General features: G+C 44.1%; 1 protein-coding gene across 1 annotated transcript in view; it reads right to left on the bottom strand.

The window, feature by feature from the left end:
* LOC310788703 (H-2 class II histocompatibility antigen, A-Q alpha chain-like) overlaps window positions 1–6,231 on the bottom strand; it is a 38,237-nt gene extending 32,006 nt beyond the window's left edge. The window contains exons 1-2 of the mRNA XM_083650249.1: window positions 6,151–6,231; window positions 5,583–5,831 (exon numbers count right to left, since the gene is read on the bottom strand). Coding sequence (XP_083506375.1) covers window positions 5,583–5,831; window positions 6,151–6,208 — 307 coding nt within the window. The 5' untranslated portion in view covers window positions 6,209–6,231. The remainder of the gene's footprint in view (window positions 1–5,582; window positions 5,832–6,150) is intronic.
* Between the last annotated feature and the right edge of the window lie 16,505 nt (window positions 6,232–22,736).

Below are 22,736 nucleotides of genomic sequence, written 5' to 3'. Positions count from 1 at the left end.
TCAGATTTTTGTTTGATCCAAAATTTAGCCCACAGTGCACCAAAATGTTTTACTGTAAACGGTACTACTGTAAACAACTACTGCAAATTCTCGCTAAATATAGCTCAAAACTTCACACATTTTTTGTACAAAGTTTTGCTGTCACAGTAGTTGAAGTGTGTAAAATCTTAAAATTGTATCTCAAAAACTACATTTTTGACAATATTTTGAATTCTGCCCTCATAGCCTAAAGAGCATCGATGCCTTTGCCATCCTGGGGAACCGTGGGACATGCTCTCGCCATCCTGGGAAAACACACACACATTTTTTTTAATTTTTTTTTGCAAAAGCTTTATTGTTCAACGAAAATATTCCATGCTTTAAATCTAAAATGGTTCATGGATTACATTCTAATCTAACAAACCTATCAATTTAAAAGTCAAGCATGTTACCGTGGAAACAATTAACTCATTCATGGCCAGTTTAGGACTGCCAATATTTAGCACAGGCCAAAGATTTTCATAATTGTTGGTCATCTTTCAAGACCCACAGTAAATTATCTATTAGCACCAAAGTGATTTGCAATACCTCAAAATGAAGATGTACGTCTCTGGGTTCACCAGAAAAAAAAGTGAGCTTTTAGCATGTTCTGTACTCTACTTATAGCCATTTATATACACCCTGTTTTCACCAAAAAGGTCTCTCTGAGAAGAGAAATTGCAGAAAATTGCATTTTTGTAAAGGACACAATCTCAGGCAGAACTCGCTCTCAATTCTTTTATTTTGAACTGTATTGACATCAGACATGTAAATATTATTCGTTATGACACAAATGACAAAAAAAAAATATATATATATATATATATACATGAAGTGCTTTTTTTACATTCAACAATACAGTTTACTCAGTGTGAGTGAGTGTGAATGTGTGTGTGTGTGCGCGGGGCCCATGTGTGTCTCTTTACATTACATTACATTTCGTCATTTAGCAGACGTAAATGACCGTCCTGACCGTCCTGACCTCATTCTGAGATGTGGGCTCACAATCGGCTCCTCATCTGAAATAAAAGCAACATATCCTCAGTAAACTATATAATCACATTTAGTACAGAGACAGTGTAGTGTACTAGTGTCTCAGTAAACTATACGATCATAGAATGCAGAGATCAGTGTAGTCTCTCTCTCACACACACACACACACACACACACACACACACACACACACTCCTTACCGCGAGATCATCCGGGTCCTGTCGCATTGGAGTCCAGTCTTCCTCGCCCTCACATGGAAAGTGGCCGTGCTGCTTGGCTCTGTGTGAAAGCAATTTCTGTGGCGAGGCTGCTGTTCTCCTCCTCCTCACAAAGTTGTGACTCCGTCTCGTCTCTTTCGGGCTGGCACACAGGAACGGGGTCCAGGAACCAGGATCGATCATGTTGGTCACGGGTTTGACTACCGCGAACAACTGATCCATGTCCGCTGCCCTGCAGCAAGGCGACCAGCTCGTGCAGCGCGCCGAGGGGCGTTTCAATGGCGTTTCTCCTCTCTGCACAAGGAAGCGTTTCTCCGTTTTCTGTTCTTTCCTCCTGCTCAATTTCAAAACAACAGCTGCGTAGTTGTTTGTTCACGTGTTGTCGGCTTATCTTTGAGGCCAGGGACCTGATACCATGTCACAGGTTAGGGAAGTCTTTGAACTACGCGCTGCACTAATAAAAACAAAAACACGTCAAACACGTCTTTGGCTGGGAGGCACATTCCTGATAACACGTTAAAGACGTCTTTGGCCATGAATGAGTTAAGCTTAGCCCAAAATCACAAATCAGAATGAGGGGGTCCCCACCCGGTATACTTTCTATCTTGTAAGGGGTCCTTAGCTGAAAAACATTTGAGAACCTCTGGCCTACATGCTTTGACTCCCTTCGTTTTAGCTATATGCAGTGTTCTAAGCAGACTGGATGGCATGGAGCACATGATAGAACTCTCATCCATAAGAGATTGAGACTTGACTTGGACTTGTGACCAAAGACTTGAGACTTGACTTGGACTTGTGACCAAAGACTTAAGACATGACTTGAGTATATAGCTAAAAGACTTGAGACTTGACTTGGACTCTAGCTCAAAGACTTGAGACATGACTTGGACTCTAGCTCAAAGACTTGAGAGTTGACTTAGACTCTAGCTCAAACACTTGAGACTTGACTTGGACTCTAGCTAAAAGACTTGAGACTTGACTTGGACTCTAGGTCAAAGACTTGAGACTTGACTTGGACTTGTGACCAAGGGTGAGACTTGAGACTTGACTTGCACTCTAACTCAAAGACTTGAGAGTTGACTTGGACTCTAGCTCAAAGACGTGAGACTTGACTTGGACTCTAGCTCAAAGACTTGAGACTTGACTTGGACTCTAGCTCAAAGACTTGAGAGTTGACTTGGACTCTAGCTCAAAGATGTGAGACTTGACTTGGACTCTAGCTCAAAGACTTGAGACTTGACTTGGACTCTAACTCAAAGACTTGAGACTTGACTTGGACTCTAGCTCAAAGACTTGAGAGTTGACTTGGACTCTAGCTCAAAGACGTGAGACTTGACTTGGACTCTAGCTCAAAGACTTGAGACTTGACTTGGACTCTAGCTCAAAGACTTGAGACTTGACTTGGACTCTAACTCAAAGACTTGAGACTTGACTTGGACTTGTGACCAAGGGTGAGACTTGAGACTTGACTTGGACTCTAGCTCAAAGACTTGAGAGTTGACTTGGACTCTAGCTCAAAGACGTGAGACTTGACTTGGACTCTAGCTCAAAGACTTGAGACTTGACTTGGACTCTAGCTCAAAGACGTGAGACTTGACTTGGACTCTAGCTCAAAGACTTGAGACTTGACTTGGACTCTAGCTCAAAGACGTGAGACTTGACTTGGACTCTAGCTCAAAGACTTGAGACTTGACTTGGACTCTAGCTCAAAGACTTGAGAGTTGACTTGGACTTGCAAAAATAGACGTGAGCATGTCTGTCAGTGCCCGGCCACGACACATTGCTGCGCAGCAGCTATAATTATTATTGTATTTTTCATTAGATTTTATTTTCTATTTACTTTATTGGCATTTAGCAGACGCTTTTATCCAAAGCGACGTACAGAGATTATGTACAGCATAGCAATAAAAACAGATACAGTACAAACCAGCAACAAACAGACAGCATAGATAGCAATAATAATATGAATAGACAGCAATAATAAATTAATTCAATGATTCATGCTATAATCAGGTGAAACAAATTGTCAAGTCTAATAGTCCATTGTTTAAAAACAATGAAAAGGTGGTGCATGAGGAAAGTCAGTCAGGGGGGAATCAGATGGGATATAAAAAGATGTGTTTTTAGTTTTTTACGAAAAGAGGGTAGTGTTTCTGTGGTTCTGATTGCGGGGGGGAGTTCGTTCCACCATTTTGGTGCGAGGTGTGTGAACAGTCGTGAGGTGCAGCGATATGGTCCATGAAGCGGCGGATTTCCCATTTAATTTTTGTTTTCAACTCAATAAACATATGCACCAATGCCTCATGCTTGTCGTGTTGACACATAACCAAATTGACAAAGACTAAAACTAAAGATATATATTTATTTTATTTTAGTTAATGTTGTACAGTATCCACCTTATTTTTGGCGGCCATTTTTGCCTGATCTGCATGTGGGTGCTTCTTCCGGTGTGATCCTCCCAGCCTTGTTGCTGACAGCTTGACACCCGTCTGGGCGAATGGAGCAAATTACTAATCAGGTCCAGCTTGGCAGAAATCTCGTCGATAAATATCCCTTTAAGAGCGCAGTGCATTCATGGGTAATCGCCTGCTGTGGCTAATATTAACCATTTCGAGTAACACTGTTTCCATACGGATCACCAGCGTTAGTTTGTTGTGTTTATAACGTGGCTATATTCATAACGTTTTCTATCTCGGATGCGTTATTTCGAATCGCACATAGGTTGCGCCAAACCACACATAGGTTACGCCTGGCGCAACCTATGTGGGTTTCAGGACGAAACGGACTTGAGCCAGTAACGTCATCTTAAGAGCACAATATTCCTGGAATGCAAGTTTAACTAAACAGTTACATGTCCTCTGCATTCTACATAAAATTAAGATATTACGGGTTGTTTTATTTTGTATGTTTGTTACATACTTATTGACCAAGTTATGTTCAATTCAGCCAGGGTACAAGAGACTGAGTGTAGGTGGCCATCTTTTCAAATCAAGTAGAATACATTAGGAAATGGCAAGCTGCAACAATGAGTCATGTTAAACCGGAACTTGTACGCACAATTATTTTTTACAGTGGGGCATTCAAAAATAAGGTGGATAGTACACAATATCGTTTCAGTTAGTTTTTTTTAAGTGTAGGTTTTCTTTTTAGTTTAGTTCACTAATAATCTTGCCTCCTACAGTATTTATATCATGACTTCACTGACAGAGACCCAAAACAGCCAAAGACCCAAGCCAGCCAATCACAGTTTCATGAAACATGACATCATCCATAGCAACAGGGCTAACCCCGCCCTTTCTCTTAGCTTAAGAGTTTTCCCTGTTCCTTAGTACAAGTTGGTCTGAGCAGCTAGTTAGGAACTTTTAGTGCTTTTAGTGCTTTTAGTGCTTTTAGTGCTTAGTGCTTTTAGTGCTTTTAGTGCTTAGTGCTTTTAGTGCTTTTAGTGCTTTTAGTGCTTAGTGCTTTTAGTGCTTAGTGCTTTTAGTGCTTAGTGCTTTTAGTGCTTTTAGTGCTTTTAGTGCTTAGTGCTTTTAGTGCTTTTAGTGCTTAGTGCTTTTAGTGCTCTTAGTGCTTAGTGCGTTTAGTGCTTAGTGCTTTTAGTGCTTAGTGCTTTTAGTGCTTAGTGCTTTTAGTGCTTAGTGCTTTTAGTGCTTAGTGCTTTTAGTGCTTAGTGATTTTAGTGCTTAGTGCTTTTAGTGCTTAGTGCTTTTAGTGCTTTTAGTGCTTAGTGCTTTTAGTGCTTTTAGTGCTTTTAGTGCTTAGTGCTTTTAGTGCTTTTAGTGCTTAGTGCTTTTAGTGCTCTTAGTGCTTAGTGCTTTTAGTGCTTAGTGCTTTTAGTGCTTTTAGTGCTTAGTGCTTTTAGTGCTTAGTGCTTTTAGTGCTTAGTGCTTTTAGTACTTAGTGCTTTTAGTGCTTAGTGCTTTTAGTGCTTTTAGTGCTTAGTGCTTTTAGTGCTTAGTGCTTTTAGTGCTTAGTGCTTTTAGTGCTTAGTGCTTTTAGTGCTTTTAGTGCTTAGTGCTTTTAGTGCTTAGGAGTGGTAAGATGAAATGTTTTGTGAATACTGTACCGGCCCTGGCTGGCCCATACAACAACACAATGTAAACAGCATGCTAAGATCTGAACAAGCCAATGTACAACATAATGTAAACATTTGTACAACACAATGTACAATGTTATGTCTCATGTCTGTCATTTAAAAAAGGGCTTTTATTTTCCCAGTAACATTAAACACTATAAGAATGATTTCATGCAGGCTTTTCCTACATTACAGTGTGTTAAAAGTATAAAACACTGCAGTTCCTCATCTGTAAATTGTTGAACAGCAGTAAATTAAACTTTGTCATGTTTCCTTACCGAGCTGCAGAGGAGGGTTCTTGTAGGCTTGTCGATTTCCTTTCAGGTTGTGTCTGCAGGTCTCCTCATTAGCCACAGCGAATGCATAAGTAGCTGCTGGGATGCTCACATGATCTACAAACTTGGGCTGAGGATCAACTGCTTTCTTGTTGATGAAGTCTACGTACCACCTCTCTTCACCATCCAGTCCATACATAAACTCTCCATCAGTGTCTGAACAGCCAGTGATCCGAATATCCTTATGTACAACTGAGAGGACACAAGAAGAAAAACAAATGTCAAACTTCTTCACATCCAGAATCACAGACTGAATGAATTGTTCACATCCTGCTGCCAAATGTTATCCAGCCATGTTTGTAAAGAGTCTGTTTATTGTTTTCATATTAAAATAACAGTTTAATAACAATAACAACAGTGAAAAGCAGAATCCTGTCCTTCTCTCTCCTCTGAAGTCAAGCAGAAAGCTGTAAACATCTCACAGACTCTAAACCTCTGTGGAGAAAGTCTGGAGCTCACATCAACATCAACATGAAATATCAGAGGTGAAAGGTCAATGTGCTGTACTTACCACCTGCTGTGACACCAAGGAGACATGAGAGAAAGAGGAGGGTCTGTGAGCTCTTCATCTTCACCGTGTTGACTTCACACTGACTGCTGCAAACTGAAGCAAAACTGAAGCAACGTTATCTTACACACAGCTCCACCAATCACATCGCAGCTTTGACTCGCATCATCAGTTTCCAGGTAGACACAGTGGGCAAGTGCTGAGAGATGAAGTGAATTGATGATGGAGAAGAGTTGACTCTACACTTTATTAGACTCACACAATGACTCTATTCATGGTGTTAATCAATAATAATAATCACTTTATTGATACAGCTTTTTTCAAAGTGTTCTACAGAGACCAGGAAGTAAAACAGAAGAATACAACAGACACAGAACAACCCAGTCGGCAGAATAACATGTCTGCATTGTATGTTTCTGCAATATACGTAGAATCTCAATGTACATTTGAAACAAAACATCTGCATTTTATGTTTTTAAAACTTACTATCTCACCATACATTTGAAAGCCTTGCTGCCTTTCCAATGTTAAATGCAAATAAAACAAGTTAAACAACTTTGGTTATGTTTAGACATCTAGAAACGTGATGTTTTTTTGGTTCACAAAATGTTGACATTCTACACGTACAAAGCCAACATTTTAGTCTGGCAGGCTGGACAGAAACACAAAGAGAAATAAGAAGAAAAACTAGAAGAAAATTGATGAGAGAGTAAAAGTAGAATTGTCAGGAATCCAGCCAGCCTCTCTCTCTCTCTCTCTCTCTCTCTCTCTCTCTCTCTCTCTCTCTCTCTCTCTCTCTCTCTCTGTATTGTCAAAGCATGTGACTATAACAATATGAATAATGTGAGCTGAGTGACACAAGCAAAATAAAAACATGACACGTTACTACAATTGTAACATAAATTATTTTAAACAGACAAAATTAACTCATTCTGGGACGTGTACGTGTGTGTGTGTGTGTGTGTGTGTGTGTGTGTGTGTGTGTGTGTGTGTGTGTGTGTGTGTGTGTGTGTGTGTGTGTGTGTGTGTGTGAAAAACGGTGAGGAAAAAATGGGACAAAAACACGATGGGACTTGAACCGACTCACAACAGCAAAGTTGTGGGAAGACAAGAATGCTACAATCACACCCCTTCATCCTCACCTGTCAGTGAGCTGCTTCAGTGTAACACACGTCACTTCCTGCTTCATCCTCACCTGTCAGTGAGCTGCTTCAGTGTAACACACGTCACTTCCTGCTTCATCCTCACCTGTCAGTGACCTGCTTCAGTGTAACACACGTCACTTCCTGCTTCATCCTCACCTGTCAGTGACCTGCTTCAGTGTAACACACGTCACTTCCTGCTTCATCCTCACCTGTCAGAGACCTGCTTCAGTGTAACACACGTCACTTCCTGCTTCATCCTCACCTGTCAGAGACCTGCTTCAGTGTAACACACATCACTTCCTGCTTCATCCTCACCTGTCAGTGACCTGCTTCAGTGTAACACACGTCACTTCCTGCTTCATCCTCACCTGTCAGTGAGCTGCTTCAGTGTAACACACGTCACTTCCTGCTTCATCCTCACCTGTCAGTGACCTGCTTCAGTGTAACACACGTCACTTCCTGCTTCATCCTCACCTGTCAGTGACCTGCTTCAGTGTAACACACGTCACTTCCTGCTTCATCCTCACCTGTCAGAGACCTGCTTCAGTGTAACACACGTCACTTCCTGCTTCATCCTCACCTGTCAGAGACCTGCTTCAGTGTAACACACATCACTTCCTGCTTCATCCTCACCTGTCAGTGACCTGCTTCAGTGTAACACACGTCACTTCCTGCTTCATCCTCACCTGTCAGTGAGCTGCTTCAGTGTAACACACGTCACTTCCTGCTTCATCCTCACCTGTCAGTGACCTGCTTCAGTGTAACACACGTCACTTCCTGCTTCATCCTCACCTGTCAGTGACCTGCTTCAGTGTAACACACGTCACTTCCTGCTTCATCCTCACCTGTCAGAGACCTGCTTCAGTGTAACACACGTCACTTCCTGCTTCATCCTCACCTGTCAGAGACCTGCTTCAGTGTAACACACATCACTTCCTGCTTCATCCTCACCTGTCAGTGACCTGCTTCAGTGTAACACACGTCACTTCCTGCTTCATCCTCACCTGTCAGTGAGCTGCTTCAGTGTAACACACGTCACTTCCTGCTTCATCCTCACCTGTCAGAGACCTGCTTCAGTGTAACACACATCACTTCCTGCTTCATCCTCACCTGTCAGTGACCTGCTTCAGTGTAACACACGTCACTTCCTGCTTCATCCTCACCTGTCAGTGAGTGCTTCAGTGTAACACACATCACTTCCTGCTTCATCCTCACCTGTCAGTGACCTGCTTCAGTGTAACACACATCACTTCCTGCTTCATCCTCACCTGTCAGTGACCTGCTTCAGTGTAACACACATCACTTCCTGCTTCATCCTCACCTGTCAGTGACCTGCTTCAGTGTAACACACATCACTTCCTGCTTCATCCTCACCTGTTGACCTGCTTCAGTGTAACACACATCACTTCCTGCTTCATCCTCACCTGTCAGTGACCTGCTTCAGTGTAACACACGTCACTTCCTGTTCATCCTCACCTGTCAGAGACCTGCTTCAGTGTAACACACGTCACTTCCTGCTTCATCCTCACCTGTCAGTGACCTGCTTCAGTGTAACACACATCACTTCCTGCTTCATCCTCACCTGTCAGTGACCTGCTTCAGTGTAACACACGTCACTTCCTGTTCATCCTCACCTGTCAGAGACCTGCTTCAGTGTAACACACATCACTTCCTGCTTCATCCTTACCTGTCAGTGACCTGCTTCAGTGTAACACACATCACTTCCTGCTTCATCCTCACCTGTCAGAGACCTGCTTCAGTGTAACACACATCACTTCCTGCTTCATCCTCACCTGTCAGTGACCTGCTTCAGTGTAACACACGTCACTTCCTGTCAGTGACCTGCTTCAGTGTAACACACGTCACTTCCTGTCAGTGACCTGCTTCAGTGTAACACACGTCACTTCCTGTTGAAGACATGATTGTTCTGAGTGTCACAAAGAAATTAATCAAAACGTGTCCATGAACACGACTCAATATGACACAACGTGACTTTCAACATCAACAGCTGTGAGACTGGTTTGTCTGAGCAGACTGACTGCTCGCCCCTCACTCAGACTCAGACTAAAACTGATGGAGCCTCAAACTGTGGACTCTGTTCCACTGGACTGGAGCGTCACTGTTCATGACTTCTAACTTTGTTGTCATGAGAGAGCCACTTCCAGCCATGCATCCAGTTTTTAACCCCGTTGTACCTGTTTTTAACCCCGACCCAAACCATAACCCCTAACCCTAAACTTAACCAGTGAGTCCAGCTCTGGCTCCTACAACACATTACTGAGCTGAGTAGGTGTTCACAGAGCGGTGAAAAGTGATGAGAGAAACTGGACGAACAAACCCCATCTTTATTTTTGTGAAAGACGACACACCGCCACATACACACACGGCAGCCAGTACACACACACACACACACACACACACACACACACACGCACGCACGCACGCACGCACGCACGCACACGACACACGCACACACACACACACAGACACACACACACGCACACACACGACACACACACACACACACACACACACACACACACACACACACACACACACACACACACACACACACACACACACACACACACACACACATAATGTCAGCAGGATTACAGAAAAACTACTGGGCCTATTTTCATCAACCTTGGTGGAAGGGTTTAGTATGGGCCAAGGAGGAACACATCAAATTGTGGAGCGGATCTGATCTGAGCTCATGAAATGTGTGCACAGCAGACTGGACTCTACACTCTCTGAGTGCACTGCTAGTTTTTAACAATTGTACGTTCTTATTTGAAATATTTGACTCTTGTGAAGCACTTTGTGACTTTGCTCTGTGAATGCTGCTGTATGACTAAACTTTACATACGGACAGCCTACTTATTGACTTACTTATTACTAGTAGTAATGGTACTGTAATCGTCAATGTAACAGTAAACTGAGCACTGTGGTCTGTTCAAGTTCACAGTTTCTGTTCCAGGTTTTTCTTCTCCATTTCCCACCAAACCAGTCGACCAGCCTCATGGTGCCTTCAGGTGCCTTCAGATAAAGCAGGACTTTACCTCTCTTCACCACAGAGAGCGAGGAGGAGCTGGCCAAGTCCTGACTATATTGAATCTGTCATAGAAACAAAGTGAATCAGATCTCATCACTTCTTCACTTCTAGTGTATTTCTCTGCAGTCAGCAGCTGGTGGATATTGTGTTCTAACATGCTGATATATGAAACACATCATTTTAACCTTGAGTCAGCCTGACAGAGCGTGGTGCAGGATCATTTTAACATGTCAGCCTGACAGAGCGTGGTGCAGGATCATTTTAACATGTCAGCCTGACAGAGCGTGGTGCAGGATCATTTTAACATGTCAGCCTGACAGAGCGTGGTGCAGGATCATTTTAACATGTCAGCCTGACAGAGTGTGGTGCAGGATCATTTTAACATGTCAGCCTGACAGAGCGTGGTGCAGGATCATTTTAACATGTCAGCTTTACAGAGCGTGGTGCAGGATCATTTGAACATGTCAGCCTGACAGAGCGTGGTGCAGGATCATTTTAACATGTCAGCTTTACAGAGCGTGGTGCAGGATCATTTGAACATGTCAGCTTTACAGAGCATGGGGCAGGATCATTTTAACATGTCAGCTTTACAGAGCGTGGTGCAGGATCATTTGAACATGTCAGCTTTACAGAGCGTGGTGCAGGATCATTTGAACATGTCAGCTTTACAGAGCGTGGTGCAGGATCATTTGAACATGTCAGCCTGACAGAGCGTGGTGCAGGATCATTTTAACATGTCAGCCTGACAGAGCGTGGTGCAGGATCATTTTGACATGTCAGCTTTACAGAGCGTGGTGCAGGATCATTTGAACATGTCAGCTTTACAGAGCGTGGGGCAGGATCATTTTAACATGTCAGCTTTACAGAGCGTGGTGCAGGATCATTTTAACATGTCAGCTTTACAGAGCGTGGTGCAGGATAATTTTAACATGTCAGCCTGACAGAGCGTGGTGCAGGATCATTTTAACATGTCAGCCTGACAGAGCGTGGTGCAGGATCATTTTAACATGTCAGCTTTACAGAGCGTGGTGCAGGATCATTTTAACATGTCAGCTTTACAGAGCGTGGGGCAGGATCATTTTAACATGTCAGCTTTACAGAGCGTGGTGCAGGATCATTTTAACATGTCAGCTTTACAGAGCGTGGTGCAGGATCATTTGAACATGTCCGCTTTACAGAGCGTGGGGCAGGATCATTTTAACATGTCAGCTTTACAGAGCGTGGTGCAGGATCATTTGAACATGTCAGCTTTACAGAGCGTGGGGCAGGATCATTTTAACATGTCAGCTTTACAGAGCGTGGTGCAGGATCATTTTAACATGTCAGCTTTACAGAGCGTGGTGCAGGATCATTTTAACATGTCAGCTTTACAGAGCGTGGTGCAGGATCATTTTAACATGTCAGCTTTACAGAGCGTGGTGCAGGATCATTTTAACATGTCAGCTTTACAGAGCGTGGTGCAGGATCATTTGAACATGTCAGCTTTACAGAGCGTGGTGCAGGATCATTTGAACATGTCAGCTTTACAGAGCGTGGTGCAGGATCATTTTAACATGTCAGCCTGACAGAGCGTGGTGCAGGATCATTTTAACATGTCAGCTTTACAGAGCGTGCAGGATCATTTTAACATATCAGCGTTACAGAGCGTGGTGCAGGATCATTTGAACATGTCAGCTTTACAGAGCGTGGGGCAGGTTGAATTTCTCTTTAGCTGGAAGAGAAAGTAAAGAGTCGGCACTTTCCAGAGCTGTTGTTAGTGAGAGATGAGTTCAGGTGCAGCATCTAAACTCGCCCTAACACCAGCTCAACTCACAGTATATATAAAGTACATTATTTGATGCATTCAGCAGATTTAGAGTTTACGAGCAGCCCCTGAATGCAGCAGCATCTCTGGAAAATCCCTGCTGGCTCTTTACTTTCACTTCCATGTCCAGACTCCAGTCCAGTCAGGAGCCAATGAGAAACACAGCTAGTGGTTGTGTCACCTGTTGCTAGGTAAAGCATTTTGGATTTGACAGGAGCAGAGAGAGATAGGGTTGCCATGGGTCTGGAAAGTGCTTGGATTTATGAGGTCCTTGAAAGTGCTTGGACGTAGCACGTCCACGTCCTACGTCACTACGTCACTGTGTTTGTGTCTGTCGGAGAGTACTGCTGGCGTCGAGTGTGGCTGCCGCTTCTTCGTCTGACTGTTTGTCTTTTCCCTGTTTTTGTAACGTTACTTTATTCTTTTATCGACTTTTGTTTTGCTTTCTCTATACCGTTTTCGTCTCTGTCCGTCTTGTCTAACTGTTTCCCTACCCCCCCTACCTACGCTCCTCTGCTAACCGGCTGTTAGCTCCATCTGGCTAGCCGGCTAGCTAACGTCTGTTGAGCTGCCCCCGGCTCTGTCCCTAATTTCTCCGCTCGTATTTCTCACCCCGACTATTTCCCTCTGCTCATTCGGACTACCACTACCCTTACCTCACTCACTGGACCCTCCGGACACCACTCTCCCTGGCCTCATTCATCACAAACGCACCTGTACCGTGAGTAGCACCGTAACGCTTGCCCTGTGCTAACGTTACTCTCACCCCACTTTCCCACCCCTCCGCTGCCATTATGGGTCCCGCATTCAACTTTCTCCTGTTCCTATTCTCCCTACCCCCTGTTTTACTCCATGCCACTCCCTACCTGTTTTTCCCTCAGCCCAGCTTCCCCCCTCATATCCACTACTCTTCCCATGAACTCCTGCTTCTTAATAACAACTACAGGCTCCACCATGATGCACTCATCCCCACTCGCTCTGCTGGCATCCTCCGCCGCCGCCGATATCTCCACCGCAGCCCCAGACACCCCCGCCATCCTCATTCCTCCACTATCTCCAACATCCATCCGGTCTCCTACATCCATACAATTAGCTCCCACCGTCCCCCCTCCACTGTAACATCCCGCACTGTCAACCTCGACAACCTCCGACCTCTTCTGTTTACCCCCATTACTCCACCCTCCCATCCAACCACTTTTGCCCTCCTCAACACCCGATCACTCAACAATAAAGCCCCCCTCCTGCACGAACTAGTACTGGACAACTCACTTGACTTTCTCCTCCTCACTGAAACCTGGCAACAACCTGATGACTTCTTCTCCCTCAACCAATCATCCCCCCCTGGCTTTAATTACATTTCTAAACCCCGTCCCTCCCGCCGTGGAGGTGGTCTTGCAGTAATATTCAACCAGAACTTTCGGACTTCAGAACTCATCCTCCCCACTGTCTCCTCATTTGAATCACTTGCCTTCAAAACCTGCTTCTCACTGACTGTTATTCTCATCTACCGGCCCCCCAAACCAAACCCATCTTTTTTATCTGATCTGTCTGAACTTCTCACAATTGCCTCATCCCTCTCCTCCCGTCTACTGCTCCTCGGCGACTTCAACATTCACATCGACTCACCAACCTCCAAGTTCACCTCTGAATTCACCACCTTACTGGACAACTTCAACCTCACCCAGCACGTCACTTTCCCCACCCATGTCAAAGGCCACATCCTCGATCTCGTCTGCTCCCTCAATCTACCAGTCCACAACATCCATCCGTCCCCATTCCCTCTGTCAGACCATAGCATCATCCAGTTCACTGTCCCATCCCCAACCCCACGTCCACAGATCCTCAGGCAAATCACCTTCCGGAAAATAAAATCCATTGACCCCCTCCAACTCTCCGATCTGATCTCCAACACTCTCCCCCAGGAACCTCCCCCCACCTCACCTGATGATCTCACAAACAACCTCAACAACACACTATCTGCTTCCCTCAACCTGCTGGCCCCTCTCAAAACAAAAACCGTCTCCTTCACTACCTCTGCACCTTGGTTCACACCTCAACTCCGCACACTCAAACAGACCGGCCGCCAATTGGAAAGACTCATCATGAAAACACCACTCACCGTTCACCTCGAAGCCTACAAACTCCACCTCTCAACTTACAAAGATGCCCTCACTGCCGCCAAGTCTGTCTAATTTTCCTCCATCATCAACGATCCCAGCCGTAATCCCAAAACCCTCTTTTCCACCGTCAACAGCCTCCTCAAGCCCCGCACCGACGCCTTCCCTACCTCCTCATCTGAACAATGCACTGCTTTCCTTCACTTCTTTGCTGACAAAATCACCACCATCTACCAATCACTGTCCCCTCTGTCCCCCCCAGCTGCCCCTACCCCTGCTTCTCTCCTCTCCATCCCGCTTGCCTTTCCTAGCCCCCCCCCCCACCGCCGTCTTTCCCGGTTCACCCCTGTCACTGCCTCCACCGTCTCCAAACTCATCAGCTCATCCAAACCCACTACCTGCTCCCTTGACCCCCTCCCCACCCCCCTTTTGAAATCATGCCTTCCTGTCATCTGCCCCTACCTCACAAACCTCTTCAACTCCTCACTCTCCCATGGCACTGTCCCCTCTGCTTTCAAAACTGCTGCCGTCACTCCCATCCTCAAGAAACCTGGTCTTGACCCATCCTGCCTCAATCACTACCGGCCTATCTCCAACCTCCCCTTCCTCTCAAAAACCCTGGAACGCATAGTAGCCACCCAACTTCAACACCACCTGCACTCCAATGACCTATTCGAACCCCTCCAATCTGGTTTCCGCCCCCTCCACAGCACTGAAACAGCACTCCTTAAAGTCTTCAACGACCTCCTCACCTCTGCCGACTCCGGATCCCTCACCATCCTCATTCTCCTCGACCTGAGTGCAGCCTTCGATACCGTGAACCATAACATCCTGCTCTCCAGATTGGAAGATCTCGGTATCGAAGGTACTGCACTCAGGTGGATTCACTCCTACCTCTCCAACCGTTCTCAGTTCATTTCCCTACACAACCACTCCTCTGCTCCCTCTATAGTTTCACACGGTGTCCCCCAAGGTTCTGTACTCGGTCCATTTCTGTTCATCACTTACATCCTCCCCCTCGGTCAGATCCTCCGTCACTTCAACCTGGACTTTCACTGTTATGCCGACGACACTCAGATCTACCTCAGCACCACCTCCCCCCACAACCCACCCCTCTCCCACATCAACTCCTGCCTGTCTGCCATTAAATCCTGGATGCAAGAAAACTTTTTACAACTCAACAGCAATAAAACAGAACTTCTCCTCATCGGCTCCAAGTCCACTCTCTCCAAAACCAACAACCCCACCCTCACCATCGACAACACCACTGTTTCCCCTTCCTCCCAGGCACGCAATCTTGGTGTCATCATTGACCCCACCCTTTCCCTTGAACCCCACATCCGTCAAATTGTCAAATCCTCCTTCTACCACCTCCGTAACATTGCCAAAATTCGCCCCTCCCTCTCACACTCCACTGCTGAAACTCTCATTCACGCCTTCATCTCCTCCCGCCTGGATTACTGCAACTCACTCCTCCACGGCATCAACTCCACCCTCATCAACAGACTCCAACTGGTTCAGAATGCAGCAGCTCGACTCCTCACCCACACCAAATCCTGGCACCACATCACCCCTGTCCTCAAAGAACTCCACTGGCTTCCCATCCCCTACCGCATCAACTATAAAATCCTGGTCATCACTTACAAAGCCCTTCATAAACTGGCCCCCCCTTACCTCACAGATCTCCTCTCCCCCTACCAACCCTCCCGGTCCCTCAGATCCTCCTCAGCCGACCTCCTTTCCACCCCGAAGTCCAAACTCCGCAGCTTTGGGGACAGAGCTTTCTCTCGGGCAGCTCCCAGACTCTGGAACGCCCTCCCCCAAGACATCAGAACATCAGAGTCCCTCACAGTCTTCCACTCCCGCCTCAAAACCCATCTCTTTTCCACCGCCTTCCCTTAGTCCCTCTGCTCCCTCCCCCTATCCTTGCTAGTGTGCTGTCTCTGTCTACTGTCCTGTCCCACCACTATCGCCCCCCCCCCCCACATAGTACTCAGTGTTTAGTGTAATCTCTGTCGTTATATGTTCACTAACGTCTCCCCCCGCCCCCCTCAGTGTTTAGTTTTGTTTAGCCTATTGTAAAGCGTCTTTGAGCCCTGGAAAAGCGCTATATAAGTCCCATCTATTATTATTATTATTATTATTATTTACCCTCTGAGTTTGAGCCTCATTTGATCTCAAAATTCACCTAAACCGTTTTTATGATACATGTGGAGTGCTGGGCCAAGCTTGATATCACATGATTTGCCATCTACAGGAACCTGTTTTGAGGTGCTTGAAAACTGGCACAAAATCTGGCACATGCATCAGAAGAGGTGAAGATGTTCATCTGATATGGGTCTTGGTCTTGGGCGTGACAAGATGGCTCGCTAGCTCCCCACTGTGGCTGTGGTACACCCTGACATGCACAAAGGTGTCTCAGCTGCTCACTGTATGTGGTCACTGTGTGTGATCAACTAAAATACTGACACCAGCTAATTGACCTGATTAGCACCTTCAACCTGATGAGTGAACTAACCTCTATGGTAGCCTAGGTAAACCCAGCCCCCACGTGACCTGCTCTCTCAGTTCCCAGTCACTAGCGTCTAGACTCCGGGCCATTCAAATCGATTTCTGGGGCGATTGAAAGACCCGCGCAGACCCGCAGCCAATGAGTGACGGCGTGACTGCCAACATCAGTCCTGCCGTGATCGGCCAATCAGAGAGTGCGTCTTTGTCAATGACGTGTAACAGCTGCTGCGGCTTAAGCACTGGTAGCCGTTAGCATTTGGCCTCTCTAAAGCATAGCTCCCGAGCTAGCTACTAGCTATATGGCTAGCTATATGGCTATGCAACTACATTGAGGAAATGAAAACAGCTGTTAATGTTAATGTGGGAATCATGGTGGAACCGAATAAAAATGTTTTTGTTTGATACTCTATTCTGTTGTATTGTCATGTGAGAATGAAAACAGCTATAGTAATAGTACTTCAAAACAGTGGTTCTCAAAATGTTTCCACATAAGGATCCTTAAACTGAATAATGTGATGCTAGGTCTGTTGATCAAAATAACACCTATATCGAAATCGGATTTTAGCGGACCATACAAGCCGGCCGGGGCTTCAGAGCTGATCACCTGGACACATTTTACGGCGAAATTATCTGATAAACTTGTCTGTGCAGCTCTGTGGTGATCAGCTAATGTCTTCATAGCATTGTGATTATGATTTAATGCATTATGGAAGATAAACGCTGGAAGGCTGGGTAGCATTAGCTAACGTCATCCAGGCTACAGTAACATTAGGCTATTATAGTTATGAAACGCTGATTCAAACGTTACAATAATAAGACACAATAGGAGCCAGTTACCCTACAGTAGCTAGAGAGTAATTTCAGACCACCAGATATCACCATATTTATGTTATTAAATGCTGTAACGTTAACGGTAATTCTCATGTGTATGGTTTATTTATAAGCATTCATTGATTGAAGCAGAGTGCTGGTCGGTTAAGTTTCTCTGTAGTCATGTCCTCTGCTCCTATCTTCATTCATAGTTTCTTCTGTCTCTCGTCCAGCAGCTGCAGATGTCATCATTATCCACGTTATTGATGATTATTTATAAAAAAAATCTCATTGTGTAAATATTTTGTGAACGCACCAATAGTTAGAGAAGGAAACCTCTCTTTGCATTTTATTTTGTTTTTTAATAAAAGTAGGCTACTTGTGATATCTCACGTGGTCGATCATCATTGCAAATTTAGCCCAATTTGTAGAAAATGCAGATGTGAACAGCTAGGTGTAATGACAAATATGGAATATCACCCAAGGAAATACCACGGTTTAATGCCAACAGATAAACCATACAGATTTGTTGTAATTGTGAACACATAAGGGAGCAAAGACATGGTTTTCAAGTATAACACAATGTACAACTTTTATTCAAAGACAGGATTGAAAAATATAGGTCACTTGTATTCACTTCAGTAATGTCAGGTCTCAGTCGCATTCACGCTAACCTCTTAACGTCTAGCTATAGCTAGGTTACATCTGGATTATGTATAATATACAGTATAATACTACGCTCACTAGGTCATGACATTCACATTAACGCCTCCAAAAATCTACTGTAGCTAGCTAGCGTTAAATAGGTTTATCTGTAACCACGCTGAAATGTGAGGGCATTAACGTTAATATTTCAATTAGGTCAAACACACCTTACCGTTATGACTGCGGCCGTTTTTGATTAACATTAGCGTTAAGTCCATGATCAAATCTAGCATTTCGGTATATTCAGTGTGTGTGTGTGAAAAGGATGTTAGCATGCTAGCATTAGCACAGAATGTATACAGTCCATGGTACAACGTTAGGCCTTCAAGTCCTGAGGCGAACAGCGCCGGAGGATGAAGTCTGCAGACTGGCATTCAGTGTCCAGCATAACAAGCACGCCTGTTTCCTCATCAGGTTGGCAGCAGCTGACCAGTTGCCCTTCTCCACAATACCTGCGGCTGATGTGGGGCATGGCACCCTGGTCTGTTTGGAAGGGTATCGAATGAATACCTGAAAGAATAAACAGAGAGGACGTCAGTACTTACATTGCAAGTTGTGATAAAATAAACAGATCATGACAGGAGTCTATCCAGAGAGAGAAGGAGAGACAGCTGTTGAGGTTGAGGTCTGTTGATCAAAATAACACCTAGCGTTATCGAGCTAGATACTCTGACGCTGTAGCTAGATACACTGACACAGAAAGGCAGACAAGCTAGCAGCAGGGATCTTGTCACACTGATTCCAGATAAACTCGTCTGTCTAGCCAGCTATACAATAATACTGTAGCCTACATACCACAAGCTAAATGCAGCTATGCCAATGTAAGGCTGGGTAGCATTAGCTAACGTCATCCAGGCTATAGTGACTAGACAGAGAGATATGTAGTGTGTGTGTGTTGTTTTGCCAAGGCAGGCAGGCTAGCTAGCTAGAAACGTAGCCTTAGATTAAAACTAAAGTACCAGGAACAGCGTTACATTTATGATCTTTTAATGATGTTAGTAGACACATGTAACAGTATAGATCCCCGTTATGGGGTCTGTAGATCAGAAATCGCGTTTTAGTGGACGGGCAGTGAGCATCCAAACTGGGGTTCATAGCTGGTCTACGGCTAGCTAGCAACGTAGCCATTGATTAAAACAACGATACATTTATGGTATTTTAATGATGTTGGTAAACACACGTAACAGTATAGATCCCCGTTATATAACCTTTATTTAATCAGGTAAAATCACATTGAGATCAAGATCTCATTTTCAAGTGAGAGTTATGAGGTCTGTTGATCAAAAGATCACCAAAGGCTATATCGAAATCGGGTCTGAGCGGACGGCAGCGACCATACAAAGGACAGCTTGTACAGCTGGGGCTTCTCATCACCTGGACACATTTAACGGCGAAATTATCTGATAAACTGGCTGCGCATAACATTACTTATTTGCGGGAGTGCACGGGGGAAGTGTAGATGAATCGTGCTGCACTAATACATAAGGTTACAAGTACATACCTCAGTCAGACTCTGGCAAATCCGACATGATTTGCTATCCTGTTGGTGTAGTTTCACACCAACCCTCTCCAGGCGTAGAAATACCCCCTTCTCGAGTGGTTTGCAGCTGCCCAACTTGCCTTTAGAATGAAGGTTTCTCTTACACAACCTGCAAAAATCGTTCACATTGCTAGTAGCCATCGCGCTCCGGTTGTGGTTGCTAGCAGTAGCCTAGTGAGTTAGCTAGGTGGAGTTAGCTTGAGCGCTAACAACAAAGGTCGCAGAGTGATGACGCCATCTGTTGCACTGCGCATGTGCTCTGTGCACCAAGCTGATTGGATGACGGTTGGCTGGTGGAGTGGTCTATCGAGGGGGGCCCAACACTCCCTAGAAATCGGTTTGAATGGCTCATTCTCCAGACCATAGTGACTGAGAACAGGTCTGAGAGCAGGTCACGTGGGGGATGGGTTTACCCAGGCTACCTCTAGGGTGGTTGGTCCTGACAAAACATCAACATAGGATGCTTTGGGAATAAGACCGGCTGATAGAGTCAAGATTCACTTTATTGTCCCACAGGTGGGACACTTGTCTTGGGCTTACACCCATCCTGCAGCTATAAGAACATACATGTACAAATACATGTTAATAAAAACAGACAAATGAGTCACAGTGAAATGCAAAAAAAAAGTATCTCCACAATGAAGTTACTGGCAGATACTACAGTCAAAAAAGTCATTCACAATAACCAAGTGGGTAAGACACACATTAGACAATAGACACACATGTGAACAACAGTTGAACTGAAACAGGAATCTGATGAAGGTCTTTGGACTGAAACGTTATTATTTCTGTTAATAAACCTTTTTGCAAGTGGAGACAGTGTTTGGACTGTAGTTGTACAGATAAGTTACCAAACCAAGCTGTCAGAGATATGAATTTGAGATGCTTAGTGTTTGAACACAAACAGAAACCACATGATTTCTGTTGAGTTGTGTCATCTTAGTTCATAATGTAATGCAGTCAACTGTTTATCACAGCTCAGGCTCATTACCAGCCGTGACAGCGATGGTATTGTTTTCACCTTGTGTGTGTGTGTGTGTGTGTGTGTGTGTGTGTGTGTGTGTGTGTGTGTGTGTGTGTGTGTGTGTGTGTGTGTGTGTGTGTGTGTGTGTGCACGCGCGCGTGCGTATGTACGTGTGTGTGTGTGTGTGTGTGTGTGTGTGTGCGTGCGTACGTGTGTGTACGTGTGTGTGCGTGCAGTGATAGGGGTCGAGAGAGTACATACAATCTTTGTCACGTGACGTGAGTGACCCGTGGTGACCTGGAGGGCCCCCCTCTATTTAGACCCAGGTCACCCCGGAACCTTCCTCTTCCAGAACCTTCTCACCAAGATTCTGATGGGACCACGGAAGCTGTTTTGACCACTTTGTCTGTCTGTGTCTGGAGAGATTTCGTGCACGCGATGGCATCTCTCTCTCTCACACACACACACACACACACACACACACACACACACACGATCTGTGTTGGTTCCTCAGGAACATGTGACCGTCACCACTAACAAAATGGACTGCTTCTGCTGAACACTAAAATAAATGGTTTTGTTTCTAAGCAGAAGTAAACATTTTATATGACTGTTTCCAAGGTAAAAACAAACAAAAAAGCATTTACAACCTCCCAAATTGTAGGAAAATTACTTAAGAAAATGTATTAAACAAATGGCATAATATGTAAGGTTACATCTCCCTCGTATAGTTATGTATTGTAAAAAGAAATTGGTATGTTTTTTGTTTTTCTTTGTCTTGTGTTTTTTTGTTTCATGTCTTGCTTGATCATTCAAATTGTGAAAGTGATGGTTTCATATTGTATCCAGTTCAATATTTCGTATGATATAATGTAATGCAATGGTGAAATGAATAAAACAACGTATAGACACTATACTGTAGTGACAGTGATATTAACTATAGTCATTACTTCAGACAGTATATACATATATACACTATACTGTAGTGACAGTGATATTATCTATAGTCATTACTTCAGACAGTATATACATATAGACACTATACTGTAGTGACAGTGATATTAACTATAGTCATTACTTCAGACAGTATATACATATAGACACTATACTGTAGTGACAGTGATATTAACTATAGTCATTACTTCAGACAGTATATACATATAGACACTATACTGTAGTGACAGTGATATTCACTATAGTCATTACTTCAGACAGTATATACATATAGACACTATACTGTAGTGACAGTGATATTCACTATAGTCATTACTTCAGACAGTATATACATAGACACTATACTGTAGTGACAGTGATATTAACTATAGTCATTACTTCATACAGTATATACATATAGACACTATACTGTAGTGACAGTGATATTAACTATAGTCATTACTTCAGACAGTATATACATATAGACACTATACTGTAGTGACAGTGATATTCACTATAGTCATTACTTCAGACAGTATATACATAGACACTATACTGTAGTGACAGTGATATTAACTATAGTCATTACTTCAGACAGTATATACATATAGACACTATACTGTAGTGACAGTGATATTCACTATAGTCATTACTTCAGACAGTATATACATATAGACACTATACTGTAGTGACAGTGATATTCACTATAGTCATTACTTCAGACAGTATATACATATAGACACTATACTGTAGTGACAGTGATATTAACTATAGTCATTACTTCAGACAGTATATACATATAGACACTATACTGTAGTGACAGTGATATTAACTATAGTCATTACTTCAGACAGTATATACATATAGACACTATACTGTAGTGACAGTGATATTAACTAAAGTCATTACTTCAGACAGTATACACATATAGACACTATACTGTAGTGACAGTGATATTCACTATAGTCATTACTTCAGACAGTATATACATATATACACTATACT

This window comes from Poromitra crassiceps, assembly GCF_964638095.1.
Source record: "Poromitra crassiceps genome assembly, chromosome: 13".
In the NCBI taxonomy this organism is placed as follows: Eukaryota; Metazoa; Chordata; class Actinopteri; order Beryciformes; family Melamphaidae; genus Poromitra; species Poromitra crassiceps.
Note: the sequence above shows the minus strand (reverse complement) of the source record. Positions and strands in the feature narration are given on the sequence as shown.